Source organism: Chrysemys picta, chromosome 3 (assembly GCF_011386835.1).
Source record: "Chrysemys picta bellii isolate R12L10 chromosome 3, ASM1138683v2, whole genome shotgun sequence".
NCBI lineage: Eukaryota > Metazoa > Chordata > Testudines > Emydidae > Chrysemys > Chrysemys picta.
This window is the reverse complement of record NC_088793.1, coordinates 163,695,986-163,716,116: the sequence shown is the minus strand read 5'-3', so window position 1 is coordinate 163,716,116 and position 20,131 is coordinate 163,695,986. Positions and strand designations below refer to the sequence as shown.

The 20,131-nt window shown below is 36.3% G+C and overlaps 1 protein-coding gene across 17 annotated transcripts in view; it reads right to left on the bottom strand.

The window, feature by feature from the left end:
- Positions 1-1,278: 1,278 nt before the first annotated feature.
- ESRRG (estrogen related receptor gamma) overlaps positions 1,279-20,131 on the bottom strand; it is a 471,624-nt gene continuing 452,771 nt past the window's right edge. For all 17 annotated transcript variants that reach the window (XM_065589437.1, XM_065589438.1, XM_042850200.2 and 14 more), the window contains 2 exons: positions 17,335-17,604; positions 1,279-4,595 (listed from right to left, as the gene is read on the bottom strand). In XM_065589437.1, coding sequence (XP_065445509.1) covers positions 4,351-4,595; positions 17,335-17,604 — 515 coding nt within the window. In that variant the 3' untranslated portion in view covers positions 1,279-4,350. The remainder of the gene's footprint in view (positions 4,596-17,334; positions 17,605-20,131) is intronic.

Sequence of the window (20,131 nt, the reverse complement as noted above, 5' to 3'; positions counted from 1 at the left end):
TTGCACAATACAAAAATACCAAGAACTATCCTGATAGCTTGTCTTAATGGCTGAAACAATTCTTGTCCCTGAATACCATTCAGTTTAGTAGCCTTTGTGTCATCAGCCAAAGTCTCCAGAGAATGGCCAGCACTGAAGGTGAGAAATATGTTGGGCACATACAATGACAAAATACTATCAAGAAGATAGGCTAAAAAGCAAGAAAAGCACACATTAGCACTTCTGTGATGGCTCCAGAAGGGTCCACAGGAAACACAGGTTGACCCTGTGCAATAAGGGCTATAACCTTTCAGACTGTAAAAGGCTGAGAGGCTATTTACTGTCAGTTTTAAACCAAGCTGTTTAACCCCTTTGGATCTTGAAGACTTATCAGAACTCTTTATTAACACTAATCTATATTATTGCTCCCATGACTATTTACTTCCATTCATAAAAGCTGGTTCAAATAATATATTTTTTAAACAAACAAATAAACAAACAAACCCAGAACATGTAAAAGGAGTCCCCCATCCATAGGAAATGAATGATGGATTTAGTTGTTGATGGAGAAATCAAATAAGTGCTTCTAGATGGTATTAATATGATCTTAAAATAGTGGGAAAGTTTTCTTTTATGACATTGACAGAGAGGCAATGATTTTTGAGTAATGCAGGTTGATGGGGAGATGCTTTAAGATTAAATAAGTGCTATATAAAGGCTTGTCAGAATGAATTCTAATGTGCTATGAGACATTTTGCATATTTAAGAGTATGCAAAATGTCTTGTATCACACTGGAATTCATTTTGACAAGGCTTTATATAGCATTTATTTATGCTTGTACTCTACTTTAAGGGAAAAGGGATAATGCTTGCTACTCTTTGAATGGAAGTAACAAAAGGTAATGCTTATTGATTTGTTTCCCTCTTATAACAAAAACGAAAAACAAAAAAACAAAACCACAACACAAAAAATAAAATAAAAGCAATCAAAAGTGGAAGCTTGTTTAATATTGCTCTACCATCATCCTGAAAGGCATAATAATTTGAGTTACACATCTGAACTGATTGGAGTTACAGAATCATATCTCCTTTTTGCATTTAACAATATATACAATATAAAATAAATACATTTACACAAATGGACATTGGTTGGAGCACACGGTATGATACACATCACAAAAATATACAGTTGATTGCTTTACAGATGTGAAGCCCATCTACAGCTATTGACATGGTTATTTTACTACTGGCTATTATGCAACTCCTGGATTATTATAAGCAGTTTAATTTTTTTTGTCCTTTTGCGATCTTTGCACGATACGATTGCCATAAAATGTTTTCCTAGGCAGGTAAACAGAGACGCTTAAATAATTAAAATACAATCACCAACACCCATTTTCTCTTCTATAAGAAAAATAGCAGTTTTAATTTTTTATATCTTTTTTATGTTATCATTTAAATGCAAAATAGTGGAATAAATACAACAATCTGATCTGATTGAAACAAATGTGTAACTTCTGGGAGTCACACAATCATATTGCTTTAAATAAGAAAAAAATAAAAAAATGAAGCAAAAAATAGAAATTAAATCATTATGGCTAAACAGACACCTTTTGAAATTTTCCCAACACTTCACATTAAGTAAGTGGTCTTGAAAGAACTCTCCTCCAGCTAGGTTTAGGATGAACATTATTATAAAGCCTGTGCAGTTCTTTTAGCCATATTTCGGTTAAAGTTTTTACAGTCTTGAGATACTTGTTCTTTTGCAGCTCTAAAAAATTACTAAAAATGAAAACTAATGTTTGCACCGTGTGCCTTTAACACATCTCCATTTTTTGTGTGTTTTTGTATTGTAGTTGATTGGCTTTTGACCCTGAAGCCCAAGTTCTTTAATGTGATACAGCAAAAACAATATTTATATTATATATTTATATATATATACTGTAATTGAACAGTAGTAACTTAAACCCTGCACAAACTATCTGGAAAATAAACTTTTTTATTTTTGCACTCTTACATATATAAATAATCTTATAGAATCAGCACCTTTTTTCCCAGGAGTTGTATTTTTTTTTGTCATTTTTAAAAGGGATGTGCCAATTTCTGAACTCCTATCACAGCTATAAATTTCAAGTTATTGACCATCTGAATGAATTGCTAATGATGATTTATCTAGAATCACACTACAGTCACTTCTCTACTGAGAAAACACAATCTACAATATAGTCCCATATAGCTAATGATAGATACACAGTATTTTCTAGCACAAGGCTGATGCACCATCAGCCTACTGTATTTGTTTAAAGCACACAAAGTAGCAATAGTTTTGGAAACTTGTCCGCACCAAAAAAGTTTTGCAACAACACAGAGCGAGTTAATAACAACATCTGAGAGATGATTGAATAAAAGCTATATTTACAGCATTTAAAAATTAGACTTATCTATAATCTTGAAATATTCAAAGTTTTATTTCTAAGCTATACATTGGTATTCTATAATAAACTATTACAGAAATTATCCCTTGTTTTGAAAATATTATGATTTCAATGTGTATCTGTTCATAATGAGTACTTGTTTGGAGTTTTGATCTCTTAATTATTACTAGGAAGAACCTTATTACCAGTAAGGAATAGAATATACTACTGTATTCTCCTGAGGAATTGTACATCCAATATTGTCTCTAATTCTACCCTGTGTCTATAAGCACACACCACAAGAATCCAAACACCACAAGAAGAACAAGACAACAGTCTTTGAATGCAACATAAAAATTCAGAAAAGCACAGCAAACATGAAACACTGAAAAGCTGAACTACATTTCTTTTGTTTGTTAGGATTACAATTTTAATTACATCTGTGTACATAGAATAAGGATGTTCACATAGTACAGGGAGCAGCTACTAACACTGGTACATTGGTATAGCATTTGATGGAGGTTATTGTTTATTGGTTATTTAGCGACTGTAGTTTTCTGGGGGCATCTAATTGGCTTATACATTAGATTACACCTCTTAACAGTCTTGAAACTGACTGACTTTCATGCTGTGACAATACTGGTTGAAAAGCACATATATTGATTTAGCTACTTGTTAAAAATTGCAATTTACAAAATAAAGTCTAAATTAATAAAGTGTAGAAGTGTTAAATTCTTGAATTTGGTCAGAAGTCTACTACTCTGATTTCTTAATTTTGCAAACATTGGCATTTGCCGTATTGCCTCTAAGCTAGTATTGGTTCACAGATCTTTGTGTGAGAATGTTATAATTTTGCAAGTAACAGGCAGTATCTCATTCATTTACAACTGAATCAGTTAGAAATCATGTAGCAACTGTACATTTGTACAGTCACGTTCTCTTACCATCTTTATAGATTTGTACTTGACATTAGACTACTCAGATATATTGTAGGTGTAATCTAATCCTTTGTGTCAGTGAACATTTAGTTAGAAACTGGAGCTCATGTTAAGAAACTGGATGTTTTGGACCAGACTGGCACACAACATAAATTGCATCCGTGATAATATGCACCTTCCCTTCAACTATTGCTTTAGTAAGATAAATTCCCACATTAATAAATGGCTGAAAAGTGGTAAAGCTGGTACAAAAAAATCTCCATTAGTAAGAAGAAACAAAACATTTAAAAAAATCTTCCTTCAGGATTCATTTGTCCTTCATTATTGTTCATCATTGTTCAAGCCAGCACAAAAATGCAGTATTTTTTCTCTCTCTTTAGTATTGCATGAATGAATAAAGCTTAAACTATTCCCTGAAAAAGTTACATTGTAGCTAACCTAAGAAATATCTGGAAGACTTGAAAAAACAATTAAGGAATCAAATGGCTGTAACTGATCTAGATGGAAAATGCAATGATAAGAAGCAGCCGATGCATCGTTGCTTAGTTGTCTAATTAGAGACTGCTCCTATGAAATCTAATACTGCATTCAGTCAGTTCGTCGTGTTGTACTGTACTGCAAGGTATGATGGTTCTTTCTTTGATTCCTTTGTCACTGGGGACATTATAGTTCATAATAAGTTCACTGGCATCCATATTATGGATTTCCATCCTTTGGCAGGCCTGGCTTCCATCTCTCTTCAATTAGAGACCTCTTTTAAAAAGTTCAGCAGCAAAGGGGGAAAAAAAGGAAAAGGAAGAAATAAAAGAACAGAAAAGGAAAGCAGAGAAAAGGAAAAAGGAAAACTGCATCAGATAGACACAGAAAAAAAGAGTTGAAAGCTGCTTCACAGTCTTGCTGCTAAATATCAGTGCAGTCATTTTTTTCCTTAATTAAACACTAAGTTTCTTTGCCATTATTATCCTGTTTATTTTCCCTTTTTTTCAATGAGCATGATGGGAAGGCCCATGATGCTTTAGTCAGACCTTGGCCTCCAGCATTTCCAAAAAAAGTTTGTGCATGGGGACTTTGCCTTCCAGTTTGATGTTGTAGAAATGCTGCACGGCCTTAGTGGAGGTTTGCCTCAGAAGTGGGAGAGTCATCAGCATCTTGCCAGCTCGGCGTGGGTCTTCCATATGCTGCCCAGCCTCGTAATCCTGTAGAGCCTCATGTAAGACATCTTGAAGTTTCTGAACTGCTTCAACATCTTCTATGTGCATTGAGTCTACAAAACAAAAGAGCGACATCAGTTTTCAGTTCAGTGTGCCAGAATGTTGAATTACAGTGTAACGGCTCTAGACTGTAACTTGCACTGTAGTAAGTAACCGTACCATAATTATTGATGGATTTGCATGGATTTACGTTGTATTTTCCATATTGTTTTAGGGATAAGCTAGATAATTATCCACTTATTTCTATATTGACCTTCAGGAAAATATTTGTGTCTCCTTGTGTAATTATACACATGGAATTGCCATCTGTAAAGGTGCTAAGTTTATGTATATATAAAAAAAAAGTTAAAAACTATCTATTCAACTACACAAATAATTTCATACAGTCATTTTCTAGCTACACAGACATGATAGAAATGAAAGGGCAGAGCCCCTCTCAATCACAGCCCATATTGCTAGGTCTGCAAGAATGACTCCCTTCAAAAAGTGTGGCACCAATCCATGGCAATCTCCATGGTTACAGACCGAGATGCCATTGATCAGAAAAACAGAGCCATTGGTCTGTCGCACTGGCTGACACAAAGAAGATGTGTGTGTGCATGTGACGACTTCTTTCCTCCCTCTTGGGCTAGCAAGGAAATTTCCCTCTCAGCCAGTCATCCTTACATAGATTCTAATGAAGTGGTTCTCAAACTGTGGTCTGCAGAACACATACGGGTGGCACTTGGAGCGGTCTCTGCCTTGTAACACTGATATATCTTGTTAGATGTAGCCCGCCCAGAAAGTTTGGATCCTATAGAGTTACTTCTGCCAATTAAACCTTTTAAAAAAATCAACAAACCAAATGCCTCTCTGCATCTTGCCTGGCTACTCTATATCTATCTTTGCCAGCTGTTATCAGATTTGAATAGGAGATCTAATCAAAACACATAGGAGGAACCAAACTGAACTGCCAAGTGACCTGGAAAGATTTGAGCAGTGAAAGCTGCAGGCAACAAAGGGAGATTCAGTCCAAACAAATGTAAAGTCCCAAACAGCACAGATACAAAGCAAGGAGATGTAATCAAGAAACCAAAGCATTGCAACAAAATGGGTGTATTTTAAATTTATAGTCCTAATCCTCTGACTATTTCCTTTAACTATAAATACCGCAGGAAAGGTCAGAGATAAATAATGGGAGCTTTGGGGTGAGGGGAAGGGGAAGGTGGTCCATGAAAGAAGTGGTTCAGAGTATGTAAAGTTGAGAGAACCTAATATGTTATCTTGAGGGCAATGATAGGCATTGGGTACATCATTTGCAATTGATTATCCTTCCCTAGAAGTCAAAAAGTCATTCTCCTAAATTGCCTAGATATGGTTTCTGAAATGAAATTTGTTACATAATAATAATAAAATAATAATTTCTCATTCTTTTTGTCTGTGTTAGCTCTTAGTTGCTTTCTTATATCTTCTAACAGGATTGAAACTTAAGGCAACTCAATACTTAGCACAGGGACCTAATAGCCACTTTTTCTCCCTTGCTCCCCAGCAGATGGGAGATGAAGGGGGGAAGAAATGTTTTTTCTTCTGTAACATGTATCAACACCACCATCACCAGAGGACTTATGGGAGGTTGATCTGGGACACTCCCTAACTCTCTAAGGTAGAATGAGTGGCGTTGCCAGGGCTTCTAACCCAAAGTATGGTAGGCCTTAGTGTGCAAGCATTCTTTGATTATATGGGGAGACCAGTTGGATCTCCAGGACAGTTGTCAAAAGTGTGGTGAAAGAAAGAGTAGACATTGGCACTCCCCTCCAGTTACCAACACATAGATGGGTGCATCATCTTAAGAGAGCTTGATAAAGTACCACAGCCTTATACACTATTTATCACGAGGGTTAACTCAATCAAATTGTGGCCTTGTTGCCTATTCAGTTAGAGAATGGACCACATGTAACACTACGGCAGATGGGTGCACACTCAAGGAAATCAGTGAAGTTGTGCAAACTTACACTAGGGTTGATTGTGGGGTAGTGAGTCCATTGCATTATAAGAGTATTTCCTCAAGAGGCCCATTCAATATAAAACCCATTTTCATAGCACTGTAGTTTTGATTTTAATTTTTGACTATTTAGCAAAGCTCTTTTTTCAGATGGAACAATGATTAAGTGAAACTTCTTCCTGTAGCCAAAATACACTTATATAATTATTTCTTCTGTTGTATTAAGCAGCATCACTACCTGATGGCTGACACAGCACCTGATTTGTCAGTTTTATCCTACAGAAAATAACAGTCTATCAGGTTGTGTGCCATGAGTTTAATTTTTGCAACTCTTACCTATCAAAGTAATTTTTGTTGAAGCATGTGGCTCCATTAGCTTTAATTGGACTATTTGTTTGAGTAAAAGTTACTCAAGTGAGTAACAATTACAGGATTAGGCCCAGGAACCTGAAGTACAATCCTAGAGATAAGATACAAATTTCCTACTAATTCATGTTTTCTCAGATAATTTCAGCATATGGGAAATACACCTCTTACTAAAAAGACAGTGTGAAAAAAACATGACAAACACAGGTAAATAAGAGGTTAACAAAGAAAGGTTAATGTTCCATCTTGAAAGAAAGCTGCAAACTGAAAAAAAAAGTTATAGCTCTTGCTCTGAAACAGACAATTATATACAAGTTTGGATCATTTAGCACGTATTACTGATTCTGATGACAGTTTATCTGTTAATTACACATAATGGAGTCCTATGGGGGTTTTACATGTTTAATAATTCTAGGTCTCAGAGAATACATGCCCTAAGAAGCACACACTGCTGAGATTAGATACCGTGCACCAAGGTAGTCAGGTCTAAAAAAATTAAAAGGGAAAAACAAAAATCAAGTATATAAAGGAGGGAGTAAAGGATTAAAAAATTTAAAAAGGAAAATCAGTAAAATTTTAGCACAGTTCCTATCACCCAAATCTGCCTTTTTTGCTACTTTTGTAACAACTTCAACTTTCACCTCTTAGTATTAGTATAGAACCAGTTAGTTAATATTATTTACCTGGGACAATGAAAGGTAAATCCCTGAGTATAGAACACACACACACACACACACACACACACACACAGGTTCTGATCTTAATTATACTGGTGTAAACATAGAGTGCTCTACTGAATTGAACATTCATAAACAAACACTTCTTGATCATCCACTGGACTCTATTTAAAGTGATTTCTTTGCAAACATTTACACTGCATTTCAAAAGCCAGGTTCTCTGCTGTGCCAAGTTTCTAATTACAGATCCCTGATTCTCTGGTTGGGTTTGGGCTATTCCTAATGGAGTTTTAGAGCAATGTGGGGGCTGCTCTAAACTCTGCTGGCTAATAACAGTCCGCAAGGAAATGTCTATTAACCATGGATTGCTAAATCACAGTGTGTGCAGACTATGCCCCACCATGCCCTCTGCCAGGGCTATGCTTAGGGGCTAGTGTAGGAGCTGGGTATTTTGGCTCTGTGCCAGCTGAGAGCTCTTCCATGTCAGAGAAATTCAGCTTGCCAAATCTGTCTGTTCTCCAGCCAACAGAGGAGCAAAAAGAGGCAATAACATTCTAGAAATTGGCACTAAATGTTTGCCAATTTCTACCCTCTACAAAATTGTCCAGATTATTCCTAACTGGGTAGCTCTTTGTTTTATGCAGCAGATGTGAAGTTTGAATTTCAAAGGGATGGGTGGCAGTCTGCATTGATATATGGGTTTTGTAATATTTTCCTCAGAGGAGTGGAAGACTTTCATTGAAATCAATGGTGATCCTGTAGATCTGTAACAGTGCAGCTCAGATTAAATTCTGGCCATATGACTTTATGAATGCATGCTGCCTGTACATTTTTTCCCTCACACTGAATTTGATTATGAGAAGAAAAAAAAAAACAGACAGAAAAAATGAAGGTGGAAAGCAAATCAGAATCTGTGACATCACACAGCTGTTACACCCCAGGTTCTCAAACTTTTTTACAGTGTGGACTACATCTTAAGAGAGGGATTGTCTTGCAGCTCCCCTCCTTTCCCATCGGTGATCATATAGCATCCCTGGGGTACACAGAGCAATTGCTTACATGGAAAAGTAATAGTCGCAATGTATTTTTTGCTGTCTTTTAAATCAATTTGGCAGTGGGAAACAAAGTGACCAGCCAACTCTCCAAGGACCACCTGCGTGTACTCCGCAGACAGCCAGTGGTTCATGGGCAGAGTTTGGGCAGCTGTGCCTTGGGAGATATAGAAGTATGTCACAGGAAATGAGGTGAGAACAAATAGTATCGAGAGATGTTCACAAACAGCTATTAAGATTTCTTTAAATTCTTTGATTTAGCTTGAAAGATTTTAAAATGATTTAATTGAATTACTATAATTTAACTTCCCATTTAGAGAAAAGATGCAAAATCATTTCAGCTTTACTCATCCTAGAGTCTGCTAACACTTAAATGCAAACTCACTAAATCTGTGCTATTTAATTAGACCATGATTCAGCTGGCAGACTGCTCAGGAAAATATTAATCTCGATTAAGATCCTTCTTCATGTTCCAGCCTTGCTGTTTGGCTCTATGTCTCGTTCCTGGTATTAAATTAATGTAGATCTTAATCAGGCTGGCATTTGTTTCCGGAAATAAGGAAAACGGTCCAGAATGTTGCACTGGCCATGCAAAAGTAAAAAGAAATATCTTCAATAAATATAAAGTGGCAGATACAGAAACTACAACTGAATCCAGAAACAGATTCATTTATCGTTGACAAACCCTGTCTATGCTAGTGGGATGGTGAGGTCAATAAGAACTATTATAATTTAAGGGAACACAGAGGCTATGTAGAGACCCAGAAAGGCTTAATATATCAGATAACATAATAAATAGTTAGATGTTAAGTATAAACATTTTAAATACTCTACCTGTGCCAGGTAAATGAACCTGTGAAAATAAGATTAGAAAAATCATTTTCCTAGTAGACCCCCCCTTGAACATCTTACAATTACCATTCCAAAGGGAAATGGTAAAAATCTACACCCAGATGTGAAATCCTTTCAAACCAGTGCCTAGGTTAACAATTAAATTAAACAGGGACATGAGGATGTGTTGTCATTCAGAAGTATGCAGATTTTGATCTTAAATGACCTGCAAAAAAGCAGCACAGATTGGTGAGGGTGAAGATTTGTACAGCCAGGCACAGGAACTCATTGGTACTCTATCAAACACTATGTGCTACTCAGAGCAAGAGATTTCAGTGCTAAAGGGGTGAAAGAGGTTGTTGATCAGAGTGTCGCAATGAAAGAAGGTGAAATCAACAAATTAGGACATCGACTCATTGAGCTCTGCTTTGAGAATCATCTTATCCTTGCAAATGCTTTGTTTCCCCATCACAGCAAGGGACAATACAATTGGACCTCTTTTGATCAGCTCCACGGAAACTTGATTGATTATATCATTGTGCAGAAAAGAGAGAAAACTAGATCTCTCACCTGAGAAAAACTACAAAATCCAGATACCAACTCAGATTACCATCTACCTTGTTTAAAATTCAGGTTCCATCTCAAATGCAGAAAACAAACATCTGGTCACCCAGGAATAATCCGAAACACACCACAGAGCATGGAAACTAGCAAATGTTTGGCATGAACCTAAAATGAGGGGAAAGAGACCACTCTAAAATGATACTTTGTACTGTTTATGTATTTAATATCACTAGGAAGAAAACATGGACCAGATGAAACACATGGACCTCAAATGAAGCATTTCTGCATTTCAAAAAATAGAGGCAATCTAAAGCAAGAAAATAGTAGAATGAATAAAGCAACAGGGATTATGCAGCAGTGAGCAGAAAAGTTCAGATGCTCACAAGACATAATACAGAAGAAAACATCAACAAGTAGGGGGAGAAACTTGACTGAAAGCAACCACCGGGCTATACTGATGGTTCTGTATAAGTAATTCACAAGTCAAAAATGGATACAATCAAGTTAAGCAGTTGTAAGATCCTGACAGAATTTGATGAGATCAAGAACAAGTAGAACAGTAATTATAGTGCTTTTAATGCAACTCTAGATAGCACAATCCAAATTTGGATTATGTCTCAAATAAAATGAATTTGGTGGCCTGACTCTTTTCTCTAACTGGAATTAATAAACCAAAACAATATTGCACAAATCCCCACAATTTGCAGTGTCTACTTAGGGGTGCGCTGTTCTGAAACTGAAAAATTACTGCATGTTGGGACTGAAATGCATGATAGAGTTGCACGGGGAAACTTGCAAACTTTGCTAAGTGCTTGCCCGCTGCATTATTTATATTTCATTTCATGAGTACTGTTACTCAAAAAAAGTAATATAGCCCCAAAAATGTAAAAAAGAAAGTTTTTTTTTTAAAGTTGAAAGAGATTCTTTATAATCATTAAACAAACTATATTCCTGGTTTGTTTATCTGGCCTCTTCTGATAAAAATCTTCATAATTAAGACTTAGGAAAGCACTTGAACACATGCTTCAATCCATCCTTATTTAGGATTTAAACCTGTGCTTAATTTTGAGTATTAAGCACCCTTCCTGAATAAAGATGATTTCCTGAGTCTGAGGCCTGAGGCTGGATATAGGAATGTAGACAAGTAGAATACTTTCTGCAGCTAAAGTGATTGGGCAAAAATGGTCTGAAGATAGGATTATATCTGATTATAACATTGGGAAGCAGAATTTATCAGCCAGAATATACAAGGGAAATTAAAGAGAAACAAATGAAGAAGTTCTGGTATCCAACGAAGGACAGCTAGGGCATGTATAACAAGCAGAGAGAAAAAAGAATTTCAATCAACACAGAGGTAGTCGGGAATGCACTGATCTGGCCTACTTTTAAGTAGAGACATGAAAGCTGAATTCTCAAGACAGTTTACATGCGGCCCAGATAACGCTGACTCAGGCTCATGGGGTTCAGGCTCCACGGCTGAAAAATTGCTGTGTAGACTTTCAGGCTTGGGCTGGAGCCCATGTTCTGGGACCCTGAACTTCTACACAGCGATGTCTAGCCTAGGGTGACCAGACAGCAAGTGTGAAAAATCGGGACAGGGGTGCGGGGGATAATAGGAGCCTATACAAGAAAAAGACCCACAAATCAGGAATGTCCCTATAAAATCAGGACATCTGGTCACCCTAGTTTAACCCCCACATCCCAAGCCCCGTGAGCTCAAGTCAGCTGATCTGGGCCAGCCGCAGCAGGGTTTTGATCCCCATATAGATGTACCCCTGATGTACAGTGGAGAGAATATTTTAAAGATGGTGACAGTGTAACACACAGAGTGTAAAAATGAATTCAAGAAATACTTTAATTAATGGTAATTAGGGTGTGTGTGCGGATTTATGGTGTCATGAAAAAACAGTACGTTTAGGATTAAAATAAATTTTAAAAGGGGGAAAATTGTCTTTTCTTTTACCTACATTCCAAAAGGAAGCACAGGGTAAGGACAATGAATAAGTAGACGGGACATCTACCAAGGAGAGATACAAAGCGTCCGGAGAAGGGGTGATTGCAAGACTGAGTAATAGGACAAGATATTAAAAAAAAGACAAAGCTGCGTGGATAACATCAAGGGTCCTATTCTTCCACTGCAGGATACAAATAATGGTTTTAATAACCAATGAGAGTTCCTTGTACTCTCCAGTGGAAAAATAGGGTGAATATAAGCATTTCTATTTCTGCTACTGTGGTTAATATCGTTGCTTTGTAGTCAGTTGATCTGGGTTTGCTTCCTGGCCAATATACCTGACTCTTGGCAGAGGAATCATAGTCTCTTCCAGTGAAGGCATTGGACTGGGAGTAAGGAACTCGGGGTTCCATTCCCAGTGCTGCCATAGGATTGGGCAAGCCACTTCACCTTTTTGTACCTCAGTTTCCTAATCTGTAAAATGGGGATAATGCCTGCCTACTTCATAATGATATGAAGAAAAACTCATTAACATACACGAGGTGCTCGGACACTAGACTGAAGTGCCAGAGAAAAGTCTATTAAATAACAAAATTCTAGCAAATGGTGGCAAACATGGACATCTTCTCTACAAATTGTGAATGGCACCGAGATGAGAACATGGAAGATGAACTGGAGGCAGAAAAGGCATTCATGTATCAGGAAACGCTTACTATACTAGCAATTTCCAATATGTTTTTTAAAGTGGTGTCCCACAAATTTTGGTATTTTTATTAGCAGAAGAAATACTAGTATAGTAACAATGACATAAATACAGATTTTATATGTTTCCTCCAAACTAATTTCAATATTAATGGAAATAATAATACAATGAACAAAATACAACTACAAAAGATGGCATCACTAGAAATTAGATATAGCCTGCTACAGTATACCATATAGCTAGTGTCAAAATTGGGCATAAAAGAAGATATAGATTCAATGGAATAGGAAATTTATATTGTTCTTCCAATTAAATAGTGTTCCCATGTAAAAGTTAACACTAACAAGCCTCTGCTCAGAGTATGTAATTTAGGTGAAGGTAAAGTTTGACAAGTTAAATCCTAGATATGAGCAAAATTTGCCACTGGCATAAGTGGGTGTGTAACTTCATTGATATCAACATTTGTCTGTGTTATGATGTATAACAGACTCCCTGATTCTCTCTCTCTCTCTCTCTCTCTCTTTGGGGTGGGGTGTATTAAAAGAGCTCTTCTTTAGAGCTAGATCAAGTAGGAGAACAGTGATCATGATGGGGAGCAGAAAAGGTCCCTCTGCTGCCTCTGAAATGGAGCAACTATGCACCCAGTGCTGAGATATAGGGGCAAATTTTCAACAGAGCTCAGATTTTTCAGGGCTCAAATCTCATTTAGGCACCTAAATAAGGGCCAGCTTTTCAATCCTGCTGAACTCTTTAGAAAAGCTGGCCACTTACTTTGGTGCTTAAATGGGAGCTGAGCTGTTCTGGAAAAGTCTGACCTGAAGGTACAGTCTAGTTGAGGTTGTTACTGGTTAAGCAATTCCAAAAAACTGCTCTCCTGGATCTTTCTATTTGGTATTAATCAATACACAAAAGCACATCATGCTACCACATGGTCACCTTTTATGTGTATGTGTATGCACAAGTAACTCTGTGTATATACACTCTCAAACACGATACAAACATTTCATCTCTCCTAACATCTGAGAAACTAATTGGAACATGAATATTTTGGAAAATGTTCACAGTTATTTTTCTATGTGAGTAAACAAAGTGCTCATTGGTGCCAGATTGTTTCCACTGAGCAGTGTACAGTTGAACACAGGGAATTTTCTTGCAGTCATTTTGAGGTACCTGTCCGTCTTTGTGTGTGCTTGGAAGGAAGGAAGGAAGGAAGGAAGGAAGGGAACAGTGATATCGATAGGACAACCATTAATAGTAAGTCTCTTCTCTGGTATTAAAGCATAAAGAGTGCATTAATTATTATTGAATCAAGCCAGATGTTGAAAACTAAGCTGTTAATTTAGATGAATGTCATATCAAGCACTGCAGGTCAAAAAAGAATTACTGAAATCATGACTGTAAACATGCTGAACTGTGTGTACAAAATGTGAAAACATTTATGCTGTTATGTAGATAAACTATAGACTCTTCCCAGACTTTATATGCATTCTGTTCTTACCAATACTTATAAAAGATTGTTCTTTAAATGAGAAGTACAGACATAGTATGATTCTAGGGAATTGTAGAAGCAGAACTATAATGGTCATTCAAAAGTGAAAACTTGCTAATAGTTACCACACAGCACTACCTGAAATATAAATTTTTCCCTCTGCTCTTAGTATAGGAAATAATGGTGGTATCTTAGATACCATTCTACAGAAACTGTTGGAAAATGGTGAAATTTTAATGGTATCAATGGCATATACTGTAGGAGAATTTAAGATTGAAAGATTTGGTATTTTATGACACTTAGATTTGTCAATCCACACAAATAGCTTGTGGTATTTACTAAAAACAGAATCCAATCAAGGTTAAGGCAATCCAAAATTTGTTTTCTGCTTCTGAATACCAGCAATGAAAATGGTATGATGTTGAATCATAAATCACTAAATACAGATACTGTGTCAGAAACCCCTTATTGTCTATTATTTACATTAGAGTTAACCTGGGATTCTTTTTAGACAAGATAGATGAGCCAAAAACATATGAAATCTGTAAGATTCCTTGTGGTACTTGATCTTTTTTCCCTACAGATATATAATATGAGTCCATTAATGTTAAGTTGGGAGAATAAATATCTGAATAACACTAGAATTGCTTGAAGAAAGAAGAGGTGATAACAACAAAATGTATTTAAAACCAAATTATTAAATGATTATTCTTAGAATTGCATTTCACTCTAGGATATCTATTATAGTTGCATTTACACTAATCAAGGTCATGGTTACGTAACACTGAACTACTCTATTTTGTCTAGGAAAAAAGCTTATACTGTACTTTTAGTAGAATTTGCAATCGAAACACTAAGGGTTTGATTTTCTGTAATGACTTGTAATTTTGTAAGTGCAATTCACACCTACAAATTAGTGTGATAGCAATTGGTAGAAGTTTGACATCTAACTACCTGAGTTGCATGTGCAACCTACTAAAACTAGAGATTGGTTTGACCTTTTCCTGAAAATGATACCGAAGAATCCAATCCTGAATTCCTGCTCAGATAAAACTCCTGCTTATGTCAATGTGTGTTTTCTTAAGTAAAAAGTTCAGTGGGACTACTATGCTAAAGAGCTTCTAGGATCAAGATTCGGGCCCTTAGTAACTAAAATGTAACTAACAATATAAATACCGTTAACACAAAGCCAAATTGGTATTAGGTAGCTGATATGCATTTTAAATCCTTTTCACAATAGTTTAGTTTCAAGTCAACATATAATTTTATTAAAATATGGAGAGGAAATGATTTCATTTTAACTTGCTTTGAAGTTACACTGCACTATATTTGTTCACATTACCCTGGATGTAATTCCCATTGAAGTTGATGGGAATTGGAGTAACTTAAGCTACAGATGAATTTGGTCCACTATATGTAGCATGTATAACTAAACTTTTTGGATGATATCTTATGCAGTTATCCATCATGTCTTTTTTATTGAATAACCTATAGAAATGTTTCTTAACCAAACAGGCTAAGAATTATAAAATAGCAAAAATAAATAAAATAATAAAACTTCTCAATTTAGACCCCTAAATGACCATAATTTTGGTGTTTTGCACCTGGAATATAATCTTGGGGGAAACCTTTCCTATAGCTATGAAGTATTTTGAACTCAATATTCAGCTTGCTCTAAAATAAATCATCTTCCAAAAAGAGACTTTGACCACTGAATGGCATACCAGAACCATTCTGTGTAGGGTAAATAAAAAGGACACATACAAATTAAGAAGATTCAATAAGGGGATGGAGGATATTATATAAAGAAACAAATGGTGTTTTGGTTTTGCATTTTTTGAATTATATTTCCAATTAAAAATGCTAAATAACATTACAAAGACAAATAGGAAATTACAACTTCATTGTTGAAAACAATTTCCCTCCTATCAGTCTGAGGATTCATGCATCAATATTGTAGATGAACTGTTAATTACAAAATCAATTAAAAAATTATTTCTAAAAACAGTCACGCGTCCTGACTCTCAGGGGGGCAATTTGGGCAGAAGGTCTCATCTCACTAGGACCGCGCCAAATCACAAGTCGTCATCCACAAGTAAGCAAAAGCAATCTGGTTTTTCATTTTTCAGCGCGGCTGAGCCCAGCCTGAGATTGATCGTCACATATGGCCCCAGAAAACAAACTGTCAATACCTTGAATGCTGCAGAATTTGAACAAATAGCCGTCCGCCCATTCAAGCCACTCATTGCATCCCATTTAACAGATTTTATTGACAGTTTCCTTCTTGTAATTAAAGGGAAAACTACTGGCCAGCAACCAAGATAAAGTTCAAAGATAGGGTCAAAACAAAAGCAGATGGAGGGGCACGGTGTGACTGTCAATGGTACATAGCATCAGAGCACGTTATTGACACACAGGTATCTAATGATCGGCATGTCATTAAAGAGGGATCTATCCTGAACTTTATGCAAATGATAGAAGGGACTTAAGACCATAATAAAGCATTAGGGAGACAAAAGGAAAAACAACAAAGCACAAACGATTTTTACTTATCAGACACTGTTCACTGCTTCAGCACTTTTACATTCAAATTTAGAGAAAAAAATACTTTCTGCAATTCTTAACCCCTTCTTCACAGGTAATATCTTTTAGTGAAACTTTACTAGAATAATAGAGGATTCATATGGTAAAGCGTAGCCCTTGTACGATGAGAATGGGAATTTCCCCCCTGCAACCAACTCTGGATTCACCTTACCAATACATTTAATAGCTGTATTCAAGGAAATCATATAATGCATATAGTCATGCATCCATCCATTCTATTCAGTTTAAGTGAAATGATTAGTCTTATCTGGATTATGAAATGGATTTAGTAGAATAAACGTCTATATTCATTTGAAAGGATCTCTGCTTGTGTAATACCTTCCAAATTATCCAGTGTATTATTCTTTACTGCATTAGGAATATATTCCACAATGGCTTAAAACCGTAAAGAACTTCCTTAATTTGAACTACCTTGTTTATAGCCTTTCCGTATAAGAGCCACAAAAACTGAAGGTCCAATTAAGAATTACTTATTCCTAAACATTGTTTAGAACAACCATGCAGAAGATACTATGGGAAGGAAAAAAGTGATGTGAAAAAAATGTAGCAACCATCATGACAAACTGCCAACCTGAATTAGCAAGCGCTATAGCTTTGAGGGTCACAAACTCTTCTTTCTCCAACTTCATGCTCTTGTATTTCTTTACCAGCTGCAGGATGGCATTGTTGAGGTCAAGAAGGCCTGCTAATTTGGACTGGTCTTCATCCATAATATAATCTTCAGCATAGACAAGCTCATCCTCAAAAGAAAGTGATCGGTACACTACGCCCAGGATCAAAATCTCCATCCAAGCACTCTGCAGAAGGCTCATCTGGTCAGCCAGAGACAAAGTGGAGAATCCTAAACAGCAAAGAAGGGCAGGGGAAAAATATTAAATAGGTTCAAATGCACCATAACTCTGCATTACAACTTTCCCTTTTTGTTTTGTTTTTATGTAAGTTATGAATCAATATATATGGATTCCACTCTCCCCCTCTGCAAGATCAATCAGCATAAAATTAAAGGGCTTCTAATCAAGGTAAAAGTTAGAAGCAAGCCTGAATTTGTATGCATTTTCTGTAGGAGTTGTATTAATTCTGAGGAGTTATAACAGCAACGTAAAATGGTTTGCACTTTCTCTTCTCAGTAGAAACATTCTAAAATCTAATGCTATGAGGCTCTGATCTGATGGCATCTAACAAGCTAGATAATAAAAAACCTAGGTTCAAAGGGCTTTTATTAGCAGAAGCTTAGTTCTGTTCATCACTGCTGTAAAGAGAATGAACTAATGTCTTCAGAGGCCCCCTTTAAACCAAGGAGCATGTTTTCGAAAAAACTTTTTTAAGAGGAAAGATTTTATGCCTTAATAGAATTAAGGTGATTATCACAATGAGCAAAGAGCGCTTTGAACTTCAACCTCAGCAGAAAGAGAAGTAAGGCCTATCCTCTTCAGAAAAGACGCTAATTACTTCTGTAATGGCTTCTGCCTCTACTACGGTTGCTGAAATAACAGGATGGCACATTAAAGTGCCAAGTGAATAGTAATCACACCATCATTTTTGAGAGGGAGAGAGAAAATTTAATAATGCCTCTTAATGAATTTAAGTTTTGCCATCTTTTTTTTCCTGCTCTCTTTCCTAATAGGATCACAAAGGGCAAGTATCTTTACTGTCTTACCTTTTCAAGCTCTTGTTTACAGTAGCTGTTAATTTATTATATCAAATATCCCCAATCACATTAGGAGCTACAGAACAATATGGGAGAGGAAGTGATTTCCTGGCCTGTTGGTGAAATGTAGTAGTTTGCCAGTTGGCACCATCAACCACAAGTACTTAATAAAATCATCAAAGGGGATTAGTCAAGCTTTTCTTAAGGGGGTCTTAAGACATGTCTGAAGCTTTCATGTAGTTGTTTATGGAGCTGCTTACATGTTCTTTGACAGGGTTCCTGCTGCAAGAAGAGTCTTTGTCATTCGACTATACTTAAACGCATTTCCCTTCTGTTTTGAAAGTCTGGATTTACATTTCAGTAAGAATATAACAAACTGGCAAATGTACACAGGTGTCTGCTACAAATTAGTAACAAACCTATTACATTTTTTTTTATTAATGCATCTAAAGCAACAAGCATCCATAAAAACTGAAACACAAAACTGGCTGCTCTCTCTCTCGTTTTCATTTTCTCATACTGTCTTTTGTGCACAGTGATAGAATTGTAGTTCCCTGCCTTCAAAACAAATCCAACAAAAATAGCAAACAAGAAGAAACCTTGAAGAGGTGAAAAAAGAGAACACCACATCTGTGATTAAAATAAATAGGATGGAAAGGGAAAGGAAATAATCATTTGAAAAGTCATAAGGAGGAATGTATGCTTTCAATTAGCTTTCATGTTTCTGTTCCTTTCCCTTCTCTCAAGAACCAGTTTTTCTGCAGTAGCAGATGGACAGAGAATGTAGCCTGCAGCACCGTCCTGTGACAGCCCTATTCTCCCTTCCAGACACTGCTGTTAGTAAATAGATTTACACATTCTCCAATCTCCACACATCTTTCTGCCGAATAATTAAAAGCAGGATGATTAGTTTATTGAGTGGAAGGAGGAACTTTTTTATTGAGGTCCATCCACGATTTTATCAGGGCCAGCACTTTTACGGTTGTCATGAGGGTGCAGGCATCCAATTTTTCTTATCTGCCTGATTAATACAAACGCTGTTTCAGGACGCATTAATTAACAGATACAAATCTACGTTCTCATGGAAGGATCAATACAGAGAAGAAAAGAGGCATCAATGTGAATTTAGTGCTGATGATGGAGAAGGCACTCTATTGACATTTACGTGCATGGAAACTTTAAAGTTGCAGTAGAGCCCCTTTGTCCCTGTGATTTACAAATGACCAATTTTTTAGCCATAACAATGTTTCACACACTTCTGAGGGGTTTAATTAAGCAAAATGCAATAAAATCAGTTTTGATTAAAAAAAGTTTAACTTGCATTCACCTCCTTTCTATTTTTCTCAAAGCTCTCAACTTCCTTCTTTTATTTAAAAAGAACAGGAGTACTTGTGGCACCTTAGAGACTAACAAATTTATTAGAGCATAAGCTTTCGTGGACTACAGCCCAGTCCACGAAAGCTTATGCTCTAATAAATTTGTTAGTCTCTAAGGTGCCACAAGTACTCCTGTTCTTCTTTTTGCGGATACAGACTAACACGGCTGCTACTCTGAAACCTTCTTTTATTTACTTATCTACTTTTGTACAAGAGTTTTTACAAATTACAGTGTGTTTCGATACCACATTTATCGTGTGTCATAATAAAAGGAAACCACATACAACCTTTATGAAAAAAATGAGGACACTGCCTGTGATTTACTGTGCAGTACTTATGAAGAA